The sequence below is a fragment of the Corvus kubaryi genome, unplaced genomic scaffold (assembly GCF_017639235.1).
Source record: "Corvus kubaryi isolate FWS band 111438036 unplaced genomic scaffold, C.kubaryi_AGA036_p1.0 37353, whole genome shotgun sequence".
Taxonomy (NCBI): domain Eukaryota; kingdom Metazoa; phylum Chordata; class Aves; order Passeriformes; family Corvidae; genus Corvus; species Corvus kubaryi.
The window spans coordinates 1365945-1388284 of NW_024581115.1; the positions used below are offsets into that span (position 1 = coordinate 1365945).

The 22340-nt window shown below is 40.3% G+C and overlaps 1 protein-coding gene across 7 annotated transcripts in view; it reads right to left on the reverse strand.

The window, feature by feature from the left end:
• The window catches only part of STXBP4 (syntaxin binding protein 4), an 80935-nt gene that overhangs the window by 9337 nt on the left and 49258 nt on the right, over positions 1–22340 (reverse strand). For 4 of the 7 annotated variants that reach the window (XM_042032372.1, XM_042032375.1, XM_042032373.1 and 1 more), the window contains 2 exons: positions 19043–19100; positions 3169–6074 (listed from right to left, as the gene is read on the reverse strand). In XM_042032372.1, the coding sequence (XP_041888306.1) occupies positions 5963–6074; positions 19043–19100 (170 nt within the window). In that variant the 3' untranslated portion in view covers positions 3169–5962. Of the gene's footprint in view, positions 1–3168; positions 6075–18063; positions 18749–19042; positions 19101–22340 lie in introns of those variants that run through there. The other 3 variants (XR_006016716.1, XM_042032377.1, XM_042032376.1) reach the window with 2 other exon arrangements.

Sequence of the window (22340 nt, forward strand, 5' to 3'; positions counted from 1 at the left end):
CAGCCCCAGAGCCCTTGGCTTGCCTTTCCCTTTTGGCTATAGTAAAAAAAAAAAAAAAAAACAAAAAAAACCTCAATCCTTCTCCTTACCTGGAGAGCTGTAATTTCCCTCAGCAACATCAGAAGCTGAATTGCTAATTCCCCCCGTGCTCCAGGTGAGTGTCCCTGGCCCAGAACAGCCCCCTGGGAGCACCCACTGGTGCTGTTCAAAACTTCAGTTATGCTAGCTACTGAGTTTTCTTATAAATGAGAACGTGCATTTTTATGAATGTGGTGAAACTACCAAGGCCTTTTCCTCCAGTTTCCTGTAAGTGGGTTAAATTGTGTATCCAAAACACCAGGACAGGCAACAATAACAAACCTGGTCTGAAACAGACTTCAGGGTTTTGTACCCAACAACCTCTGACCACAGCAGTAAAACACTCTTATTATCCTCAGCCAGCCGCAGGACTTTTCCTGTTAGTGAACATTTACTATTGATTTCATTTTTGGCTTTTGTATCATTCTCTGCAGGACTCTAAGTGGTAATTTGAAACAGCAGAGCATGCAGGACTGTGCTGCTTCAGCATCTACAGCCAGAATGGGTTAAGCACATTCATGGAGAATTTAGGCTCAAGAGACTGGACTGCATTCCCAAAGATGAGCAGAGAAAAGAGTAATTAACTGCATTTACACATTTTCAGTTAATACCAGAATGATTCCTTTTGGTTGCATCTTTGAATTAGCCAAGTAACAAGACAGCCATATTTTGACAGTTAGGTCCTATTTCCTGATCCTCTGAATCTTTATTATTTACAACACTTCTGCATTTAATTGGAGGAGTAATATGGTCTGAATGTGCCAGGCAGGTTCTTACTGGGCCTCTTGACTCCTGCTCATGCCATGCCATCAGTGATGAGCAGTTGTCTTTGGCTTGGAACATGTAACCCCCACGATGACTAATTACAGTCCCTAATGATGGGTCCCCAGTGGCTCAGTCTGGAGATTAAAATGTGCAGCTCAGCCAGGGCCTGAGATCTCCCCTGTCCCCAGAGAGCCCCAAGCTCCTGCTGCTCTCTGGAACAGTGGGGTGGGAAAGGAACAGGGATGCATTACCAGCCTTTGGAGTGAAAATGAAAACATCAGCAGGAACTCCAATGCTTTGCTTTCCTAGGATCCTTTCTCTTTCCCATATAAATGCTGTTATTGTTATATTTCTGTTTCAGACCAGAAATATAATTTAATTTCTTTTTCCATTTCAATCACGTTTTAATGAGTTCTCTTCACATACAAAAGCAAGGATAGTTCTTGATGATAATAACAATAATTGGACCACAGGGAAATACTGACTGTGGGTAGCTGACAGGCAAGGTACTTGAGAGGAGATTAAGACATTTCTGATCAGAGTGTAGCTTTTGGGGGTCAGGGTGAAATAGTGACTTATCTAAAACAGCAGCAAAACTACTGATTTTTCATGGTTTGCTTTTAGCCAAGAAGCCTAACAATGAAACCAAAATTCCCCATAGTGACTGTCTGGAGAAACTGGATTCTTCCTCATCAGGATGAGGGATCATTTCAGCAACCTCCCTCATTGGAGCCCTCAGTGAATAATAAGGATCATGTCGCTGCAGTTCAATGTCTCTATTTATCAACATCCTTCTTAAGGTGAAGGAAGAGCACAGCTTATGTTTGCTTTGGAAAAATGCTGAGCTGAATTCTCTGGAGTCTCGAGCGCCACTGTAAACACCAAACACATCACTGTCCTGGCTGGTGTGCTGAGAATTCCTGAGCTGCAAGATACAGGCAAGGAAATATCCTTAGACAGCAGTTAACCCTGCATATATTTAACCTCAGCTAATCCTGAAGTTGTAAATAGAGATCCTGGACATCACATCAAACATGGCCTTGTGGCTTCAGGGCCAGAATTTGCAGGGGGCAAACCAACCTCCCAAACATACCTGGGAGCAGGAGGGATAAAGATTTTTTAATCCACTCTCTTTAAATGATAGTTTTAATTAGTTTGGGTTTGACTGATACTGTACCACAGGGACAGAATCAGCATTGGTTATCAGATTTCAACTTCCCAGCTTCATATTGGGAAACAAGAGGCTCCATTTATAACAGATCTTTGGCCCATGCCCTTTTTTTTTCAACTCTATTGACTTAATAATGAACTATACAAAACTCATTTCATCTTTGTAGGAAGTGAATTCAATACTATTATCTTGTAATAAAATATCTTAAATGAGTGTTGCGAAAACACCAACCTATTAAATCCATGCCAAATCAGCCACTGTTTGTGGAAAAAATCTAGAATGAGCAATAATCAAGCCACCAGAAAATATGAGCAGAGCCTAAATGGTACCACCTGTGAGCTGGCTGGTATTTTTAGTGTTACATGAAAACAATCCCCAGGGAAAGGCAAAGCTGGTTAGAGAGGACAAAGGTTAGGCTTTAGTCACCAGTATTTGATTTTTGGTACACTCTCACTGCAAGCAGCCAGGGGAAAGACTTACTAAGGTATTTAGGTACCTAAACATGCCAAGCAGCATTTATAACAGCATCTAAGTAGGTTAGGTGCCTAATTCCCATTAACTCCATGAACATGTTTAAGCTGCTAAACATCTTTGCAAAGCTGGCCCCAGTGCCTGGGCTGACAGGTGCCAGTCTGAACTGGTGTGACTGGGCTCATTCCCTGCAGGCTGGTGCTCCTTGGAGTGGGGAGTGTTGGTAACACATGAGGACCAGGAGCACAGAACTGAACAAAGGCTCCTGAGCTGACTTAAATTTTTGCAGCTGACTTAAAGCAGAGCCACACAAAAGTCACTCAGAGCAGCACTTGCCAAAAGGCCACTGAATTTTGGAGCTTGGTTTGGAGTGAGCATTAATGCTCCTGTGTATCTTGAGCTGAGGGTTAAGAATCCCACCAGTTCCCAGAAAATGAAACATTTCACAGGCCAACCAGAAAAGCATTTTCCTGAGCTCCTGGAGCGCCTTGCCCACAGTCAGTCCTGCACGGCCCAGCCTGTTCCACAACCACAAATATTTTTCTTAAAGGATTTTCCTTTCCTTACCTCAGTGGCACCAGGCACCTCCTGAGTGTCAAAAATAAATGAACCAAACCATTTCTAAAGCAGCCTGTTACAAGAGGCATTTCAACAGACGGAGAATGTTATATGGGACAGATTCATTCCTACATAAAGGTTTAGCTTTATTAATTTAAAGGCTATAACATGCACTTTAGTATCTTTTCCACTTAATTTTTTAAATTCAGGAATAAAAATGAAAATTTTTTGTTTACAGCGTTGCATATGTTGACAACTGCTCTTTACAAATTCTGTTCCAAGTTATCCTAGAACCATTTTCTCAATATACACAGTTCAGATTAAGCAAAATAATATTCACAAAACTATTTCACCGCAAGGAAGAGACAAGGGGAGATCAAGAGAAATAACCTAGGAAACAAGTATGCCAGTGTACAAAAATAGATTGGAACATTTGGAGGTTGTAGGTAAGAAAATGTATTCTCAACCCCAGAGAATGTGAACTGGTGGATTATCTGAGGAGGGAAATGCTCACCGGAGCAGCTGAAGAGATGCAGAGATCTATTTCTAACATCTTCAATTTCTAGGCAAGTTTATAAGGGAGAGGGAGGAAGAGGCTCCAAGTTTGTGCCACTCTCATCTGTGGGAGGTGCCAGTGAGAGAACAGGCGGATTGTCCCCGTGCACAGCAGGCTGCGCGCCCGGCGCCGTCCCCAGCGCCCCAGGAAGGGCAGCATGTGCAGAGCTGTCTTCCTGCAGCTGATCCAACAGAAGGACAGCTTTGAACGGCTCTCCATGGAGCTCCTGCTCGTGCAGAGCCTGCCTGAGCCACAGTCCCCATCCTTAAATAGCTGCTCCCCTTTGGAGCACCCGGCTGGCTGACACAAAGCCACGAGCAGAACGCATTGAGGCTGCAAGAGGCAAGTGAGGGCTCAAACATCTCCTGAACAGAACTGGGAAGCTGGAATCTATGTGCAGGCTGGATATCACTGAAGTATGAACAGAAAGTGCTGTCATAAAGCTTTCAAATGACTACTATGGCTACAGCAAATACCATAAAGAATTCAAAACATCACATATCCTCTGTGGGTCATGAGTCTGTGCCATTCTGAGAAAAGGGATTTAAATGAAAATGCTTCTGGAGCGTCCAAGCCTGAAACTGAAGCACCCGCTCTGTCCCTTTGGCCTGAGCTCTCCGGGAGCACAAAGGAGGCTGTGGAGCACGCAGGAGCCACTGGAGCAAATATGGCTAAACCATTCATGTATTATTGCTAGGAGAAGTTTTCTTAGAAATATAAGTTACTGTGGGTCTGCTGAGCAAGCTTTTTTCCCTAATCCACACCACCTGTGTAGATTCACAAATAATTTGGGTCTGACCTAGTTAAAAGTACAAAACAAATTTTTCCTATTTGCCTATTCAATGTACACTGACTTCTGCTTCCTGCAAAGGCCTCTTTTGTGAGCTTCAGGAAGAACATTTGGTGATGTGCTCTCCAGCTCTCAGGCCAAGCGCAGTCAGAAGCCTGACTTGGATTTCAAAAAAAGGTGAATTATTTTGGTTCAAAAGGATCAACTGTTCCAGTGAGCCTGACCTGGCAGAACTCTGCACTGCTGAGGACAGAGAGCGTGGTTGAGGCACCAGAACTGCAAGTGAGTCTGGTTTTCATATTCATTCCTCAGGGGACAAGGATTCTTAACTCCAATGCTACACCTGCTGAAGACAGACCTTAAAAAATGTGATTGCAGCCTGTACCTTAAACTGCCACAATCCCCTTCTCCCTCCTGCACTGAAGCACAGAGATAGTTTCCCTTTGGCATATCCATCAGTGCTTCTGCAGGTTCAGGGCTGTCTCATTCATTAGTAACAGCCACCATTATACACACAACACACACAAAAAGAGCCTCCAGAAAAATGTAGCACAGAATCATACATTTGAGAAAGCTGAGATCAGACATTGTGCTGTGAATAATGAGATTTAAAATATCCTGTGCTATTGAGGTACACAGAAACCTGTTCAGTTTCTGTTCATTAACTTGCACTAGCACCCACCATCATTTTCTTTATCCTCTTTAAAACATCACCAATGTGTACAAAATGATTTTGCTCTACTTAAAAGACCAGTTCTGAGGAGGTGACTGATTTCTGCTGATCCTGGAGGTGGTTTCACAGGTTTCATTGTACTTGAAACTTCACAGCTTCCACTGAAGTATTTGATGTGTGTCTGTATCACTGTAGCAGAGTACAAAAGTAGAATAATTTTCATCTTGCCTCATATTGTTGTCAGAGTATGGTGTCCTCTATGAAAACTTTCTTTTTACTTGACAACTTATCAAAGACACATTTTTCTAAAGCTCAACAACCAATCTATAGAAGTATTTGTTTTAAAAGTCATCAGGGCTCCAATATTTGTAATAAATCCCTAAATTTCTAGTAGCAAAACTTATTTGCAGATTTCTCCCACAGAAATAAGAATTTTCAGTTAAGTCATCTACATTATTCTCACTAGCATTGGTTCAAATACCCCACCTCACTTTGCATCTCTCAGTCAACCATCAGCTGGAATCTATCACCAGTGGTCCCATCTTGAATCTCATGTTGCTCAAAGCTGTGAAAATTTCACCTGACCTGAAAAATTCAGCTTCAGGTCAGGGAAATTATGGGTCAAGGGGGTAATCATGAAAAGACTGGACTGGGCCCTAAGGTGAGACTGATCCCTGGCACACCAAACTGGGGCAGATTAAGGACTCCTGTGGCACCTGCATCCTTTGTAGCACCCATCAACAAACCCACCTCAAAAACAGCAGAACTTCCTTCAGCTTAAGGGGGAGAAATGTCACCAGGTACTACTACATCACACGAGAAAGTAGGTAGATTAAAACCTGTGCATCTTCTCACTAAGGGACTAAAAGCAGACAAACTACTCTCTGTCCACAGCTGTCCTCAGCTCTTGGGCCTGGGAAGGTCTCTGATCCCATCCTCCTCCTCCTCAGAGCAAAGCAAGCTCAGTGCGCTCGTGACGGGATGGATCCAGGACGTTGTCTGTGTCACGTGGCTAAAAACCAACAAGAAATGCTATCAGCAACCCAAAAGAGGCTTACCCACCCCAAAACAAGGAATTCCAGGTGGATTCTGGAGTTGTAACAATCATTATGACACCTTCAAACACAGAATTGTCTTTTTCTTGCTAGCTGCAAGATTTTTAAAAACAAAATGTGGAGTCTTCAGACAGCCAGAACCTGGACTGGAGATTCCATTTCCCAATGCAATAAAGAAAATGCTTTTGTATGAGACTCCTGATACAGACTGGTGACATTTATTGTTAATTACTGCAGCTGTAGACAATTAACACAGCAGGGTATTAACATGGCCATCACACCAGTTCCAGCCTGAGGGAGGCAGGGTGGTCAAGAGGAAGTTGAGCAAATGTGGAATCACATCATAGAAACACACTCAGCTCTTTAGAATATGAACCCTGGAAGTGTCCAAGGCCAGGCTGGACAGGGCTTGGAGCAACCTGGAATAGTGGAAGGTGTCCCTGCCCCATGGCAGAGGGTTGGAATGAGGGGGTATTTAAGGTCATTTCCACCCAAACCATTCTATGATTACTATTCTAGCATCATTAAGTAACTCCTCTTCTTGCAGAAAGAATGAATTAAAAAATGATGGTTTTTACATGTCTTCCAGCCCAAATTCTGGACGTGCTCCCACAGCCTTTACACATGTAATAAAAGGGCATCAGTGCTGATTTTTAATGTTTAAACCTTACACTTGACATGCAGGCTAAGCTGCTTTATAGTTTCTGGAAAGCTTCTGTGTGAATGGAAAGAGCCCAAGCAGGGCTCAGTAAGGACAGACACACGGACAGGTTTGGTGTCTGTGGTGAGAACATGCACACCTTATGAGTGGTGTGTGCATGTGAGCCATACTGTGTGTGGGCAACACACTGCCTCTTCTCCCTTCTGGAATAATGTGTTCTTGGGAAAGGAAATAGCTTCTTTTCACTTGGAAAAAAAAAATCTTGCTAATAAATTCACAGCTTTTATAGTCAAGTCAGTGCAAAGATTAATTTTGTAATATAAGTTCACTACAAGAACAAGCTGAAAAATACTGTAGGTATAATAAATACCACGAAGGACACACAGCTCTTCTCACGTCCTAGCACAGTGTCCCTCATGCCCAGGTCTGTACTCAATTTCCAGGTGCATTGCTTTAATTAAATTTGAAGTGCCATCAAGGAACTACTCTGGATTTACCTTTTCAAGTGAGAACAGGTTTTGTCTTTCTCTCTGCAAGAACGGTCTCTTGAATAACTGATTATGGAAACAGATACATTGAAGTAGGAATTCGAGCCAATGTTCCACTACACGGAGTGATGGGTTTGGGATCACTCTTCCCATCAACATGATCATACTATTCACACCTTTCAGCTGAGTGCACTGAGCTCAGAATCAGTTGGGTGTGATGAGTATGATACTGTTCACCAAGGGCTAAATATGATCCTAATGTAAATCCCAGCTGGAGCTGCTCTGAATAGGTAACCTGTGAATTCAGGCATTACTTCAACTCAGACAATGCCTGAGCAAGGACCACACAAGGAAAACAAAGTGTGGAATATAAAGGCCATACCCTTGGTTCTCACACATCAAAAAAAATACCAAACCCCAAAGCTCCAGTTATGTGTAAAACCAATTCAAGAAGTGCTCTTTTGGTGAGAGCAGGACTGGATGGACTCCATTCCTTCTTTTGTTACAAAATGTGCATTACTGGGGTTGTAGGATCAGTTTCACAGAGTTAAAACAAAAGGATAAATGAAAAACATGTTCCTACAGAAAATACACTGCAGCAGACAATGACCACTCTCAAGGACAGTAATTGTTTCATTCTAAGAAAGCAAATGTACTATTTTTACTAGGAATAAGAGCAACTTAGCAAACATTTCCAATGTTTACCTTTAGAAAGTCAGGTGACACCCAACATGAAGAACACGAAAAGAGTTGTTTTACAATGTTTTATGAGAGACTTGTGAATAAAGTCTGTCTAACCAAGAACATTGTTCCCATTATTCCACAACACGGGGAAATGTATGCATCATATTTATATTATGAATATATTTACATTTGTAAATATACTCAGAAAAATATTTTGCTGCACATTTCTGCAATGTTTTCTATAACGTCAGGAAATGCCTTGTTTCCCAATTAAAATATTCAGTCAATAAGGCTTAGTACTGGAGATGTGCTCCAGATTGAAGTATCAGCATATGATTTATTGGTATAACAACATAGAACTATTTTCAATACCTGCAGAATTATGGGAGCTGAATAAACTGGATTCCATCCATTCCACCTCTGCCAATGCAAGATTTATTGCCTCCAGCACTATGTTTGTATTGCCTACTTTTATCAAACCATTTCTGAGCAATCCACTGCTGAATTTAAATAAGAACAAAATGATTTTTAAATTTGTTTCTTTTTCCCATTTGTCTTCCTTGTGTAGCATGCCCTGACCTGCTGTGTACCTGAAGCCTTGGTTCCATTTTCTCCTGAGCATGCAGTATCAACCCTGTGAAGGGGGAGAAACTGCACAGGAGTAAAGGAAAGGCATCCACAGTTCTTTGATGTAAAAATTCTTTGCAAAGTGTTTCTTCCTCTTCACATTTTTCTCCTACATACCCCAGGCAAATGACAGCATGCCCAACTTTCTGCTACTGCTGTAAGAACTTCAGTTTGCTCTCACACAAATTAAACGCACACAATTCTCCAGATCTTCAGCAGTGCAAAATTGTGGCACTGAAATCTGGGTTACGATTCCCTGTATTTGATTGCATAAGATTGTTTCATCACAGGTAAGAAAGAAAAGAACCAGTTTTCATTCATTTTCAAAACACCAGGGGCCAAGTTTTGCTCTGTTGTCAGTCTGCTGCTGCAAACACTTCTGATTTGAACCCAGCTCCTTTCAACTTGCTCTAGACTTTATCCCATGGGCGATTCTCTTACGACAGTTTGGTTTAAACCCTTTGCCAAAATCCTTCCTAGGAAAAGAGCTCTTATAAATAAACATTAAGTCCAGATACCATGTCTCACATTGTAGACAGACACACACAATACGCACAGATTATTTAAGTACAGAATAAATGTATAAACCCTGCTGCTATTTATTTTTAGCTCTCCAAAAGTGCTGTGACTAAAGAGCTTTGACATAATCAGTCCGAAGAGATAATCCCAGATTTAGTGGTTTGCAGAACATTCTTGTATACACCCTCTCTGATTTGTGTGTTAGGGCCAGCAATAAAAAGTGAGAGAGAGTCCAAATCTACCTCTAGGTTTTGCTTAATTGATGCAATTGGTTTGAATATTAAAGGAATATTTGGAAAGCCAGCATTACAAAGTTTAAATGTACAACATTTTCCATTTGCAAATGTTCCTGTTCAAAATTTAACATCTTCAGAGCAATTTAACATCTTCAGAGCAATTAGCAACATTTAAAGATTTTTAGGTTTTCAAACAAATCACTGCTATCGGAGGGCAGCCAAATTTATTGATAGAAAACAAACATTTGATCTGGAAATATGTCAGTAGATTAGTCTGTCTTTTTAACATTAGCAAACTGCAGGACAAATTTCAGAGCTTGGGAAAACAAAACATGAGAACAGAGGGATGTTTTGGCAAAGAAATAGTAGTGGATTATTCAAATGCCATTATAATTACTCTCCTTATGGCTCTTCCTTCTTCACATGGAAAATTATTTCTTTTAAAACTACAACCGCAGACAATATTTTAAGAAAAGAGTAACTCAAAAATTCGGAGAAAGGCTAATGGAAAAAATATTTGCACCTTGTTTTTAGATTTTTAGCATCATCAAGACATCTTTTTCACTTTAAATTGTGCTCTCCAGCCAGGGCCAAACTCTGGAGCCTAACAGGGAATTGTGAAATCTTGCAGACACCACAAGTGCTGTGGGTCTCGGTGCAGGATGTTGAGCTACAAACCTGACATACAGCATTCTTGGAAGTTGTTTTCCCCCCCCCCCTTTTGACATGAGATGACATTGACAACACCTGGCTCAATGTTTCAATTGCACCACTGTTCCTGAGCTTTAAAAGGAGCTGTCTTGTGCAAGACCCATTTGTTTGCGATCAGTTCAGGAGAGGAGATGCAGCCTTAAGCAATTAGTCAGTCAAACTGTCCTAATGAATAGGGACCGTTACTCATTAGGGGCCAAAAAAGATTTAGTTGTATCTGAACTTAAAAAGCCGAATTCTGGCCTCAGATGAGCCCTGTTCTTCTCTACCAAACTGAGCAGTATGGAAGACGAAAGTGAAACTCTGCTTGTGTAAAACAACACAAACCCCATGTCTTCCTCCTTAATGAGCATACCCCATAAACTAAATCCATGTAATCCATAGCAGTAATTTTGCTAAACTTTTAATCTTCTCTTCTTCTTCATTTCCCAATCTTCACTAGCCCTTTAACATACAATAGTGCTCAGCTGAAGAATATTGATGCTTGATGAAGCTCTTCCTGATCTCTGCACAAAACCTCTGCAAAGCCCTGGTGGCCCCCAGTGCTGCTGAGAGCCTGAGCCAGGGGCACTGCACACCCTGTGGGCTTCACCCTTTGGTGTATTCACTGTTGCTATTGAAATAATCATTAAAAAATGCAGCAAATAGCACTGCTAGATGTAGATGCAACAGGTTTGAAGGGGACATGCTCCACACTACCCAGAAATATATTCCACATTGTGCTTTGGTAGTTTTTAGACTTACATGCATCTCCCAGAGGGAAGGTTTGGAGTTCCTGTGAAAGGAGTGTGTGCCATCTGCCAGAGGACTGGGAACATGAACTCCACATCCCCTCCTTACCCACTGGCATGCAGGCCCTGGGCACTGCTGGCTTGGAGGCTAATAAGGGCCAGAACTATAAGAAAATAAAGAACAATGCCCCTGAATGAAGATCCTGAAACTTAATCCTTCATGTAGAGACTCTGCTGTCCTCCCTGCTTGCTCTTGCACAGGCTGCGTGTCACTCTGTGCTGGACTCCACATGGCTTCTCAAGATTTGCTTGAATTACTGCCTTTGTCTTTTGTTTCCAGGCCTTTCTGTTCCTGTTCCCCTTGTGCTTGGGAGAGCTCTTTGCTTTGCAAGGATCCTTCTTCCCTTTCAAACCCACTGTCCCAAATTCCACACCTCAGAGAAGGTTCTCAGCTCTTATTCTCATGTGTCTCTAAAGCAATCCTCTTAAGCCATCATCAGAATTCCTTGGGCATGTTTGGAAATATTGTATAATTAGAAAATACACAACCAAACATAGATCCTGCATACAAGCGGAGCAGTCCCAGCTTGCAGCAGCATCTTGAGGACCTTCACATCCTGGCAGGGAGAGAGAATCACCCTTCCCAATGAGAGCAGGTTGTAATGGAGCATCTACAGGAGTTCCAGGGAGCTGCTGCTCCTGAAGGCAGTTCATGGGATCATGGCAATAGCTGGCCTTTAGTTACCCTGACATGGCTGTGGAGTTTAGATAAATACATCAAGATTTGGTAGGCAGGATGCTTAAAATGCTGGAAGTGGGCTAACTCTGTTGCCCTCAAATCTCTACTTGCTTCTAAATCACTCTATAATTCTATTAAACGTAATGTGGAGCTGCTGGTGCTGCACCTCACACATTTTGGGAATGCGCTCCTAACTTGAACCATTTCTCAGCTTTCCAGAGCCAGTGCTTTTAATACTCTGCTGTTGTCCCTTATGAATCTAAACTTGGTATTCATTTTTTGTTTCTTCTTCTCTTAGAGCCAGCACACACCTGCAGAGCCAGCCAAGGTGTCTGCATTGGCTGGAAGCCCCTTTGGAAAGGACAGTGGTTGGAAAGCAGGTATTAAATGCTGTCAAGCACTGGAAAACTCTTGCTATTTCGAAGAGCAAATGCTGGGAGGATCTGTGAGGAATAACTTATTCTGAGCTGTAACTAAAGCATTTTCATTTAGCGGGTAAGCAATCAGAGCAAAATAAAACAACTGAGTTACATTGATGGAAGTATAATCTATCTCTCAATCAATCAATCCTGAGAGCATCTAGGGATGACAGTTTCCAGACACGAATCCTAAAGGCAGTTTGGGAAGGGTTTTTGCACTGCATTTATCAAGATCAGATTATTTGAACTGGAACATTCATTTTTTCTTTTTCCTTTTTTGTTAAAATTCATTTAAGCTGTACCCTCTTTCAAGACATTTCAAAAGACCATACAACCTCTAATAGTACCCCAGGAGATGCTGGGCAGGTCCTGGAAGATGTCAGTGACCTTAATTTTACTGGCTGTAATAAAATCAAGAGCACTTGTCACCTCATGGAGCTGTGTCCTCAGGCAACGTAAATGTTTATTGTATTTCCCTCCCGGATTGCAGATTTTGCTTGAGTATTAATTAAAGATTGAGGGATATAAAGTGAAACCCCAGAAGACAGTCTTGCTATTTACTCCTTGATTAAACCAATTAAACCCTTGTCTACTCAGAAAAATCTATGAGCCATTTCAGCAGGCAGCAATCACTAGGAAGAAGATTTATCCAGCCAAATAGTGTGTGCTGCATCATTAAAAATTGTCAACAATAAACAAATGGCCTGAACTAAAATAAAATCAGTACAAAAGTATCTGAGCCAAGGCTGAATCAGAACTAAGGTCTGAGTGACAGCACAGGCACTTCTCAGCTTGAAAGTGCTACCTGAAATCTGTTTCCCCAGTACCAGCCAAGTGCTGTTCCTGTGGAAGTGCTGGTTTAATGTGTGCAGTTACTCACAGTGCTGTCTCTAAGTGAGCTGCATAAAAATTCTGGTGCTGTGTATTCGCAAATGCATCAGAGCATGTTGAAGGCTACTGTTTAAACTCCTTGTGTACTAAACTGACATGAACCTGGAGCAGTGATTTTGCTCCAGCTGAAGCACATCCCAAAAAACCTTGCTGTGTGCTTTGATCTGCTTCCGATGGCCCTCCCAAAACCCAGGGAGCAAAATAATTTCACTTTCTTGTGTTTTCTCACAGAAGAAATTTTAACAGATGCCTTCTGTGACAGGCCAGAAGCTGGACAGAGTGTGCAGTATCTGCGGAAGCCGAAAGAATGTTTCTCCACTTTGGTTCTTGATATTAGAAAACAAACAACCTCTCAGGAAAAAAAAGATTGCCCAACCAAAAGCAGCTTAAGGTCTTAACATTCTTGTATTACAAGCTCATGTTATCATAAAATCCAATGCCAAGTTTCCTAGTTCTGCATCTGAGATTATTTTCCTTATAGTCATGGAAAATGATTTCAGTGAGAATCAGAGAAACTGAATTCCAAAAATCCAAGCGAAACATGTCAGGACTACCCAAATTCATGTGGTTACATCTGAGGTGTGTGAACTGATGCCAAGCTGATGGATGGAGACAAATTTGGATCCCGGTACATTGAACAGCAGTAATAGCAGGTAGCACTTGGTTAGTGCTCAGCCAGTTCTGTTTAATATTTGCTACTACTTGTAACTATATAACTATTCTTTATTTTCATTCAGGAGAATTTGAGGATGACAGGTAAAAGGAAACATTTTCAAAAACAACCTCCTTTTTTTTTGTGAAATGTAAAATAGGAAAGGTCCAAATTTTAAGAGACGTAAAGTAACTGCAGCTTTCTTTGAACTCAGTGGAACCAGCACTGCATGCCTCAAATTACCCATTCCTACCCACAAAACTTCAGAGTTAAGATGGGGACACCTACAGTGATGATTTGATAACTGCTAATTTTGGTGCAAGTAACTTGCCTACTGCTTTACAGGGAGCTGGGTGCAGAGCTGGCACTGGATTCAGTCCAGGGGAATTTCAATTCCATGTTGAAATCAGTATGGCAGATCACGGGTTTTCTTAGTCTGCTGCTCTGAACTGACTGAAAATTAAGTGGAACATACACAAGTTTATTTCTACATCAGGTCTGCTGTGATTTGAACTTCACTGAAGTCTTCTAGCAAGGGCAACTCCAACCCATGCTGAGATAACCTGCAGGTAACCAGGATATTGTAATATTACCAGAGTATTCAGGAATGAGCTGAACACACCTCAGTGTGCTGGGGTTTGGATCCTTCATTTATAGAGCAGTAGAAATGTGCAGAGAACATTTATAAAAGGAACAAATTTGTATTTTCAAGTTACCATGCAGTTAAGTAAAATCAACTGTGATTTGTTTTCCTTTTACGATGATACCTTTAACTGTAGTGCTGTAAAACATCCATGTTTATACTACAGAAGTTCTTCATCTATCACACATGCTCTGCTATTCTTAGCTCAGCTAAAATGATACACAGTTTCTATGAATGCCCAGTTTTCATCAAAATGAATGGTGTCTCTTTCCCAAGCAAGACCAAACAAAATACAATTTTATAGAATATCTAAGTACGATGTGTCTGCTTTCCAAGTAGAAACCTGATTTCTTAGGCATGATTTAAAAATCCACTAGAACACATCATGTGTGGTTTTTATTAATCTGTATTTTATAAGTATTGACTTTAGGCTTCTACTTAACCTGGAGCAAATTCTCCACCTTCCAATGGAGGCACCTGAAGTACACATGGCCTCCATGGGAAACTTCTGATTTTTAGATAAATTGCTGAAAGATAATCCTAAATGAAACATTACTGTTTCCCCTTTGTTGTAAGATAGAAAACATCACAGGCCCTAGTACATCTAAGGGAAAAGATCCCAAAAGTTCTAAAATATTTGAGAACTTCTACTTGTCTTTAACGAAAATTTAAAATAAGTGTTCTTGAGGAAAATAGTTGTTAGTGTGGAATATTTGGAATCTAGTTCTATTAAAATGCTAGAAAAACAGTGTTTACAGGGGTAAAATTCACAGCTGGTCCTTACAAACCACATACATATGCAAGGAGTGGGTAGGAGTGGGAGGGAGCATAGCAAGGCCCTACCTAATTTTAGGTGCCAGCCTCATGATACAGAGCTGCCATATGTTAAAGGTGAACATAGTGGGAGGATGAAAGAGATTAACTAGAATGGGTTTTCTAGGGAAAAATTAGTGTGTCCCAGCTCTGGGGTTTTATGCTGTTCCTGTGTGATTCTAAACTAGCATGATATAACCATTAATTAGCAGATATGGCCCTCCCTGGGAGGGCAGTTCTGCACAGAATCTTTCTCCTATTTGAAAGTTAAACCCAAAGATTCCTAATTCACAAAATAAATTCAGTGATAGAATGGACACTGTTTGCACTGCTGGTTTTTAGTGCTAGAGCATGCAGCAAAAGTGAGATTTTGTTCTAGTGGTGGTTGGTTACAACACTTTGTTAACTCATTTAATGCCTGAACTAAGCCTGGGCAAAACCAGCCACATGAAAACTTTGAAAGTGAACAAGATGGCCTATCCCTTATTTACAAAACTTTTCCCATCCTAATGCCTCCCAGCTGACTGTAAGTGCTCTCACACTCATCTGGGTGTAGGTGATACTTTATGAGGGCTCATTAGCCCCTTTGTGTTTCTGGGACTTACAGATGAAATGCCTGCTTGGGACAGGAATTTCTATTAGAAAATCAGTAATTTAAAAATGCCTTAATCAACCATAAGTAAAATTAATTAATGGACCTTTTTACCTTATTATGTGGGGTCTCTTCAATGCACTGATCTTCCAAGTTCAAGACAGAGAATGGAAAAATGGGGGAGGATCCAGAGGAGGGTCACCAAGATGATGAGAGGGTTGGAGAACTTGGCACATGAAGAAATGTTGAAGGAATTGGGTTTGTTCAGCCCACTCTTCTCACAAAGATGTTGGTCAGAGACAAGAAGCAATGGGCATAAGTTGCTTCAGGGGAAATTTTGACTAGACTAACAAAATATTCTTCACTGTGAGAACAACTAAACATTAGAATGGGATACCCAGCCAGTATAAAAAGGATTGAAATTCCAAATGTAAATTGGTGAGGACACAGGCACCAGTGCTTTGTTTCTCTTGATGGGGCATGAATCTGGTGCCATGTATGAATGGTGGTATTGCTACATAAAAATACAACAGTGCTTGTTAAGTGCTCTGTTAAGGTATACCAAGTTATCTTAAAACATATCCAGGCCCAAATTCCACCTTTACTGCCCAGCAGGAGAGAAGTTACATTTGCAAGGAAGCTGATCCCTATCTACTGTTGTAATTTTTGTCCTTCTGATAACTGTTAATTTATTTTATTTTAGTAAGACACTTGAACTTGCTTTTTTCCAGTGCACACTGAGCTGTAACTCAGAGAGTCTTCCATTACACTTTGCTATTCCATGGTAAACCTGTACAAATGAGCTTAATGGCCAGCCCAGAATCAGGTCAGTTTTAGCAGTCTAAAGGGTGGTTTCTCACACTTGCAGCACTGAGCAGTCCTGACAACCTGATTGACTGAAAATAATTTACTGAGGCTGAAATGATTTGCTGGATAAAGTGACAATTTCAAAAGTTGTCCTAAGGTCAGGATTCACGGACAAGATGCAGCTTTCCCTGGTAGGTACAGGGAGCTTCTCAACCCTATGTAAATGTTTTATTCATGTCACTTATTCATGTAAGTGGGTTTCACTTTAGTGTGTAACACAAGCCAGCTGGTTTGCTTCTTTTAAACTCTGATTTCTCATGCACCTCATATTGCTACACCCCTTCAGAGATATTTATGGAAATTTCACAGCAAGCTGTCTCAAGCTTATGTGCTATTAAGATTCCATTCTGGGGTGTTTACTGCATTAGATTTATAATGTATAGATTTATGGACTCAGCTACCTGATGGCCCAATAAAGCATGTTGGAACTGAAGGCAACTGCTAATTAAAATAATATTTGATTGTCCTTAGCATATTGTAAAGCTGCTGTGGATTTAAACAAAGCCATTGCAGCTTCTATACATCCTCAGTGCACAGTAAGAAAAATGGCAATTCACATATAAGACCAGTTCAATTGTGGCCTCACTTTCAGAATTCTGACATGTTTTCCTATTTGTACACAGGGAAGTGGGCTAGTGTTGAAATACTCTTAAGCCCCTCATGGCTTTGACTGGACTAAAAATGAATGAAAGGATTCTAAAATAGAATAAAAGGATTGACATTCACAGCCAAAGAGAACAAGAAGGTGACAGCATTAGTACCAGAGCTGTGAAGTATCAACTATTCTGATAATTCCCATTTAAACAATTAAGATTAAATCCTACTGGAAAGGATCAGCTGATAAAATGGTCCCTCAACTGAGTTCCTCCTAGAAAAAGGATGTTTTCAAAGTTGATTTTCACCCGGAAATCTCCACCATTTGATGTTAGAAACAAGGGTCTGTGCAAGCCCTGCTCCTTGCTCCAAACAGTTAACTTCGACAGCTGACTTCATACACATTAAACAGTGTAGTAAGAGGTATGAATTGCCAGGCATGCAAACAGCCTGGCTTACACTCTGCAAAGGCATTTGGAAACAGTGAGGAAAGCAAAATAAGGAAATCGTTAAAAATAATATTAATTACAGTGATGTGTTATTGAAATGCTCAGTTAACTCCATTCTAATGAGCTGCATTAAGAGCTCTAACACCACTTCAGTGTGGTGATTCCACTCAAAAGAAGTTTTTAGCCAGTGGTCATAAAGGGTGATTTCACACCCTTCTCTGCAATTAAATGGATAAATTTTCCTTGCCTTCCTTCCTCACAAAGACTGACAGGCAGAACTTTTTAGGACAGATTACAGAAGGTAACAGCAATGGAAAACCTGGGTACTGTCACCAGGAGCAAATGAAGAGAGTCACTAAGTCAGATCTGCAAAAATTCCTGAAAAAGCTTTTTCATGTGAACTTGTGAGTTTCAGCAAGTGGGGACAAGATGCAAAACATCTGATGCTTTCTGCAAATTAGACTTGCACCACCTAGAGTAGCTGAGATTCTGCTGTTGCTAATAAGCATCTGCTTGTCACATCTGCAATGGTTCAGCATCCAAGTGCAGAGCTCAGAAAGAAATGTCTGCACATATCCAGCAAATCCAGCTTTCTGCTGAGTCATTGAGATACTTATCTGTACGAGAAACACAGGAACAAACCCCCCAAAAAAACCCAGAACAGATGCTTCAAGAATGTGTCATTTCTTCTATTCTGATTCTAAATTTTATTTGCTATTTTTGATAATACTATCTTCAAGCTTAGTTTCCAGTTACACAGGTACAAACCCAGAGTATTACCCAGAAAAGAGTCCAGCATCCACCTTAACTTCCCAACTGTTCTATCATGTCTCCCTGTATGAACAGACAGAGCCCAAGGGAACAGTGCTCTATTTTAATAGTTGCTCTTGTATTTATTTCCATGACTATGAAATTGGCTTTTAATTCACTTTCATTTCCTAAGCTATTTTTCGACAATTTTTTTGGGTATAAATCTCACGTAGTAACCTACATATGCCTGAAAATAAAAGGCACCCTTTGATTAGAGCTGGAATGCAGGATCATATACAGAGTGTTTGGAAACCTCTGCAGAAAAAGCCATGTCTGCTTTAATACATCTCGTTCGAGGCAGCACGAGGTGAAGCAAGGACAACTGAGCACTGTGCTTGAAAAAAAGGAAAAAAACCTCTACTTTTCTTGGCCAGTAAATGCATCAACTTCAGTGTTATTTACATGACTTTTGGAAGAGTTCGGGATAAAAGTAATTTATTTGCTGCCCTTCCTCTGTTTAAGGAGACTGCAGAAATCCACCTGCAAAACCCTGTGTTTCTGGCACCTATAAGAATTAAACAACGTGAAAATTTCAGTAACTAGAATAACTTGCTATTAACTAGATCACGATATATATGGAATGGAGGTGAATTATATTTTTTGCCACTTCTTTCAATCTTTTAGAGGAATAACAAAAAAACCCCATATTATATAAATTAATCTTCACTATATTCTAGAAAAAACAACAGCATACAGTACAATGTGCAATAAATTTTTCCATTAATTCTAGGACTGAAAATGTGTTTATTTTGACGTGCTTCTATTTTAACTTTGACCCGTTTACCCCAGAACTACTCACTTGATAAAATATTTGATTCCATCAGCTGTGTAAGCTTCTTCCCATCCATAAGGCAGACCTAAGAGGAGATAAAGACATAAGAAGTCTCTTGAAGCTCAAGTGACACAGAGAACATAGTTTTGAGGCAGTGTAAGTTACAATGCTGTAATTTCAAACAATATCATAGAAAGATTATAAACCAATTCCTACTTTTGTAATATGTAATAATATAAACAATACAATTTAACAAATACATGCTGTGCTACGAAGCTACTAGCTTTGATGATACATTTATTACTAGATAATACTTTTTGATAAGTATCATTTGATGACATTTCTATTACTAGAATGATGAATAATACTTTTAGTAGGGCACTACCCTATATTCCTTTAAAAATTAAGTTTTCCAAACAAATCTTTACCTTTTAAATAACTATTTGCTCAAAACTAACTCTTTGTAGGGTTTGAAAAGTGCTGGAGGAAAAAAGCATCAGTCACTGTGTAAAAATGCTCCCACTTTTGTGATACTGTACTATAAGGTATATAATGGCAAGTGCAAGGTCCTAAAAAACTGGCTTATATATACATATAAAATATATATAAAATTTATATATATATAAATATATATGAAATTTAAATATTCAAGAAAAATTGTTCTTGAAATGTTTTGCCTGAAACTCATCTCAAAATGTTAGTGTCTTAGGAGTTAAACTATTTTTGTTCAAGTCCCAGTGTATCTCAAAGACCAGCTCATTAGAACCATCTGTGAGCCTGCTTTAGATTTAAAACTTTTATTTGGAAAATGTGCTGGACTGCACGCACCATCTGAGCTTTGAAAGCTGCCTCCTCCCCAGGACTGCCTAAGTGCACATGTTTATTTTTTAAATGTCTTTTTTAAAAGGCTGGTTTTCTTCTGTTGTCACACCTTTGTCTCTAGTGTGGTTCTTCTCTTAGAAGTCTGGGGAGGGATAACTTCAGTTCTCCAGTATAAACAGAGTTCATTACAGCTACTGAATCAGGACGGGGCACAGTGGAACTGGTACAAACCTTCTCAGAAGGAATTAAACCTGTAGGCACCAAGTGAGGAGCCAAAGTAACCAAAACTCCAGAACTCAGGAAGAGAACTTGAGAATTCGGAACTAGAACAGCACCGTGATCAGTCAGTACAGCTTGAAAAAGAAAAAACCCACTGGATTGATTTTTTTTTTTTTTTCCCTATCACTTTTACCCCCATTAGTCACTTATCTCAGGCTTCTTCCCATTTTCAGTTTAGAACAGATCTTTACAATCTGTTCCTCCAAACATGACGCCCACTACCTTTCAAAGAGAATAATCCACAGCTACTTCCCTTTAAACACAAGGTAGATGCTGCATAGAAGTTCTCAGGCTCTGACTCCATTACAAAGGGAGGAAGAAAAGAATGTTTTAAGTTATAAATATGCTAGACATGCTCAGTGGTTCTTCCTTCCTCTCCCATGAAAGATGGGACCTTTATTCAAGCATGGATATTTTCTGACTATTTAAATGGCAATGGGATTCATCCCTCAATTGCTTCCATCTGCCCTGGCCTTTCCTTCTTCCTGCATGAAACATGCATGTCCCAATAAATGACAACAAATTTGCTCAATTATGAGTAAAAGCCCAGCATCTGCTCTGTGCTCACATGGATCCCCTACATCACCTGTTTCATTTATCAGTCATAATTACACTTTTTTCACTGGTGATTTGATTAAAATTATGGCTTTTTTTCTCTTCTAAATGAAGAACCCTATGTAGGTAGCAATAACTGATGCTCTGTATTCTTCCCTTACACACTGAAGACTGCTTTTCAAAAACACTGAATACATTTGCCTAGAAATGAAACTGGAGATATCTCCAGAGCTTTATTCGCCTTTTTGACTTTGTGTGTGTTAGATTGTATATCCTATCCATTCTTTATATGCTTCCACGTTCCACCTACATCTGTAGGTTTTTTAATGCTTTTATTTTCCACATTTTTTACTTGCTCTCCACTAGTTTTTCAGTGCTGTTCCCTTTATTACTTTCCTTCCCTTTCAGATTTGTACTTCTGTTTCATGTATTTCCCCTGGTAGCCAGGAAGCTCTCATGTTTTGCATCGTATTTCCCCAGACATCATCTCCACTTCCTCCAAGCTTGCTGTCTCCATGAATCATTCATAAGTTGATCTACTTCCTCCTGCTCTATTTTCTCACACCCTCCACGGTCAAATTTGTTGTCTGTCTCAGGACTTGCTTTGAAAGGCTGCTAAGCTCTCACCTGGAGTAAACGGGAGGTAAAGGAGCTGAAAAAGTCAGAAAAACAGTCTGAAATATACAGGATTTAACCTACATAAACTCCAGCAATCTCAGATTTCCTGCATATTTATAATTTCTCGTGTGAACTGCTACAGTCTATTTGATGAATCTTCATAAATAATATATTTGCCTGCAGTTGTCTGCATAGATCATCTTAAGAAATTACAGATTTACAGTATTTAAAAACTAGTTCATTTCAGCAGAAAATACAGGGCTTCTTGCTATTCAAATACTTGTGACTATTTACCTTCTGCAAGGTGAAGAAAAGGTAAAACTGCAAAAGCAATTGTGCATGCAACGGGAAGAGCGGTCTCCTGAGAGAGAGCACTTCAGTCAAAATACACAATAACCTACCAGCATTTTGTTCTGAGTATATGCATTTAATTAGGGTTAATGCCAAAGAAATGCCTGTAATTCTCTGTGAAAAAACAACCAAGGAAGCGGCTGCTGTTGTTTGCACCCCAGGACTACAGCTGGTCAGGGTCCCTGGGGACTGCTCCTCCTTCCCCGAGATGCCTGCTGGGATAACCACTGCTCTGAACTTATCCAAAGCTGAGAGGAAATGAAGCCCTTGGGCAAACAGAACTTTCCTGATACCTGATAAATGTGGAGCTCATCAATCTTTGTCACCTCCTTGGCTTAACGGGACAAAAACTGCACCAGCACTGACACTGCGGGTCCCAGAAAAAAGGAGATGAGCATCAGCCCGAATTATAAACCCGTAGGAAGTGACAGACATGGAAGACTTTGCCTGCAGTTCCCAAGAGAGAATGTGTGTGCTCTCCCCTCAGTAACACTGCACATGGCATAATCCCTCTAAAGGAAAAAGGGGGAAATACATGTATTATGGGAAAAGCCTCATTTTGGGCAGTTATTAAACCTAGACACTGCAGTAATGTTGTTGGGTGATTTTTTTTCCCTCTAAATAATCTAGTTAAAAATCATTAAAGCAAAAGATATGTGGAGATCAGCAGATGAAAGTAAAACAGATACCACAGCAAAAT